At 44.3% G+C, this 2,832-nt stretch overlaps 1 protein-coding gene across 1 annotated transcript; it reads left to right on the top strand.

Moving 5' to 3' along the window:
• Positions 1–499: 499 nt before the first annotated feature.
• PtA15_4A559 (uncharacterized protein) lies at positions 500–2,230 on the top strand (the record flags this gene model as incomplete). The annotated part of the gene is made up of 9 exons (XM_053168455.1): positions 500–542; positions 629–924; positions 1,023–1,171; positions 1,261–1,319; positions 1,409–1,483; positions 1,581–1,712; positions 1,828–1,907; positions 1,981–2,080; positions 2,151–2,230. 9 exons carry the CDS (start codon positions 500–502, stop codon positions 2,228–2,230), a joined length of 1,014 nt encoding a protein of 337 aa, XP_053019663.1.
• Positions 2,231–2,832: the final 602 nt, after the last annotated feature.

Raw genomic sequence — 2,832 nt, 5'->3', positions numbered from 1 at the left:
ACGAAGATCAAAACTTCACTTCAAAGCTGACCGGTTCGACTTAGTCCTCAAGAATCGGAAAGCGGAAGACGCAGTGGCCCAATTCCTGCTTGAAACTAATCAATTCTCTGATCACTGGAATTCTTAAATCTTTGTGACTTTTCTTTTTCCTTTTCTTTTATGTCTTGTGTCTCTTAAATCTTGTTTTCAATCTCTCAACCCTAATTTTTTCGTCTCGCTAGCGGTCTCACGTAGTTGTGTTTGAAGATTGTTTGTGTCTCGTCACTTTCACAAAGATGTTACTCATAGTATGCAATGCCATAGGCCAAAATTCACTTAAAAAAAAAAGGGCCCGATGGGCGTCAGAGTGGGGAGCCCAATCCGAGAATCCGACCAGATATTCCGGGTATTTACCGGATATCACGTGACCGCTACCGGATATTCCGCGCGGGAAATCCAACAATGTTTGAAGTGATTATCGGCCGACTCCAGCAAACCAACCAGAGCTTCTCCTTCGGTCATGACGTCATCTGCATCTCCAGCGGTCATACTGGTCACGGGTGGTAAGAGCTCAGACTGATGATGCAGCCCAATTCTTAACTGTTCTTCCTGACCGTCATTCTTTCGGTTTGGAATCGTTTGGCCACAGGTAGTGGTTTAGTTGGCTCAGCTCTGAAGCAAGTCATCGATACAGAACCCATAGGGTCGCGGTTTGGACGGAGGACGAAAGACGAGAAATGGATTTTCCTGTCCGGCTCGAAAGATGGCGATCTAAGAGACCTTCGTCAGGCACTCGCAGTTTTCGAAAAATACAAGCCGACCCACGTCATACATCTGGCGGCTCTCGTCGGCGGTTTATTCGCCAACATGAAACATAATGCTACCTTTTTACGTGACAATATGAAGATTAACGATAACGTCTTATGGGCTGCCAAAGTACACAACGTTAGTGATCATCCCGCTAAAACATTTACTCCAAACTTCATCATAGTATAGTAATGATTCTCAAAAAGTTGATGCGTGGGATTCGGTATGCGATGTAGTGTCAGAAAGTTATTTCATGTTTGTCAACATGTGTTTTCCCCGATAAAGTGGCTTATCCGATCAATGAGAAAATGGTACATGAGGGACCACCCCACTCGAGCAATTTCGGATATGCGCACGCCAAACGGATGGTCGATGTCCAGAACCAGTCTGTAGGATTCTCTTCCGGGGGATTACCGTAATTCTAAATAGCAGGACCCTCAGCCAACTCTTTTGTGCTCTTCTTCTGATTGACAGTGCTTACCATTCCGAGTTTGGCTGCAACTTTACCAGCGCGATCCCTACGAACATATTTGGTGAGTTGCGACTCGGTAGTTTACATTCATTCTAGTTTCTACAGTCGAAAAACTTATCTGGGCTGCTCGTCTCTTTCCACTTTATTCAGGTCCACATGATAATTACGACTTGGAGAACTCTCACGTCATTCCAGGATTGGTGCATAAATGCTTTTTAGCAAAAAGTCAGAAAACCTTTTTCTTGCTTGATGAATGTGCACACTTACATTTCATTTGCCCTCCCCATTCACCAATCACAATCTTTTACTGGGAGGCTCACAGAAAACAAAACCCCTTTTATTGTGGCCGGGAGTGGAAAGCCGTTGCGACAATTTGTTTATTCGTATGATTTGGCTAAATTATTCGTTTGGCAGCTTTGGGAATATAACGAGATTGCGCCGATCATCCTTTCCGGTCAGTAATTATTTCACCATAGCCTCAGATCTAAACGCTCGAAGATGAAATACACAAGAGGAGAGGAACATCTAATGCTAATTTGCTGCTGTTTTTCTTGCCTCTTTTTCACTAGTGGGAGAAGAAGACGAAGTTTCAATCAAACAGGTTGCGGATGCCATTGTGAAAGCAGTAGGATTTGAAGGAGATTATTCGGTTCATCACAACATCATCATTATCTCCCGTGCACATATCCAGCTAACTAATCCCCAAACCCAAAATCCTTTAGTTTGATAAAACCAAACCAGACGGGCAATATAAGAAAACAGCGAGCAATTCGAAACTGAGACAGTTGCTGCCTGATTTCAAGTTCACACCTTTTGAATACGGTAAGCGCTCTCTTCCATCTCTTCCATCATTGTGTCTTTCGTATATCTAACGCCTGTGATACCCACCTAGCCCTAGAAGAATCTGTAAATTGGTTCGTTAATAACTACGAATCAGCTCGAACAGGTGCAAAGAATCCGCAAAGCGCTTGAGTCACAAGAAACTATCGCATTTGTCAACCCCTTTTGATTATTTATACTTGTGTAGATTTCGTCGTTTTGTTGCACTCCATCATCTTTCCGGCTTTGTTTTAGTATGTTTATGTATGAATGAGATCGACATAGCAACCAGAAATGAAAATACGAGAATGTTGCATATCTATCCATTTCACTTCGATCTCAGGGGCCGGAAGCCCGAAATGCACGGCGAGATCGAGCTGCCTTTGCCGGTCGAGTGTATCAGGGGAACTGTTCCCTTGACCGGTGTATACGTACCGCGCGGTCTCCATTTCTTAGCGGACGACCTTCCCAGAAGCTTGACTTGGTTCTTGGCATCGAACAGCTTTGTTTCCTGGAAACCCCCTATAGAGGTGGGTAACCAAAATGTATGAATTTTTTGGCCAAAACCAAAAAGGGTACTCACCAAATATGTATGAATGGCCTTTTTTTGGCATGAGGGTACGCACGGAAAATGTACTTTTTTTCTCATGGGGTTGGGGGGTTGGTAACAAAGATTGTATGAAAGTTCAGGGTTGAGCAGAAAAGCCCCCTGGCAAACCCCCCCCCCCTCGGCAGCGAGCCAAGGCCAGCCGACA

The sequence above is a fragment of the Puccinia triticina genome, chromosome 4A (assembly GCF_026914185.1).
Source record: "Puccinia triticina chromosome 4A, complete sequence".
In the NCBI taxonomy this organism is placed as follows: Eukaryota; Fungi; Basidiomycota; class Pucciniomycetes; order Pucciniales; family Pucciniaceae; genus Puccinia; species Puccinia triticina.
The sequence above is the reverse complement of the archived record's forward strand: the minus strand, read 5'-3'. Positions and strand labels throughout refer to the sequence as shown.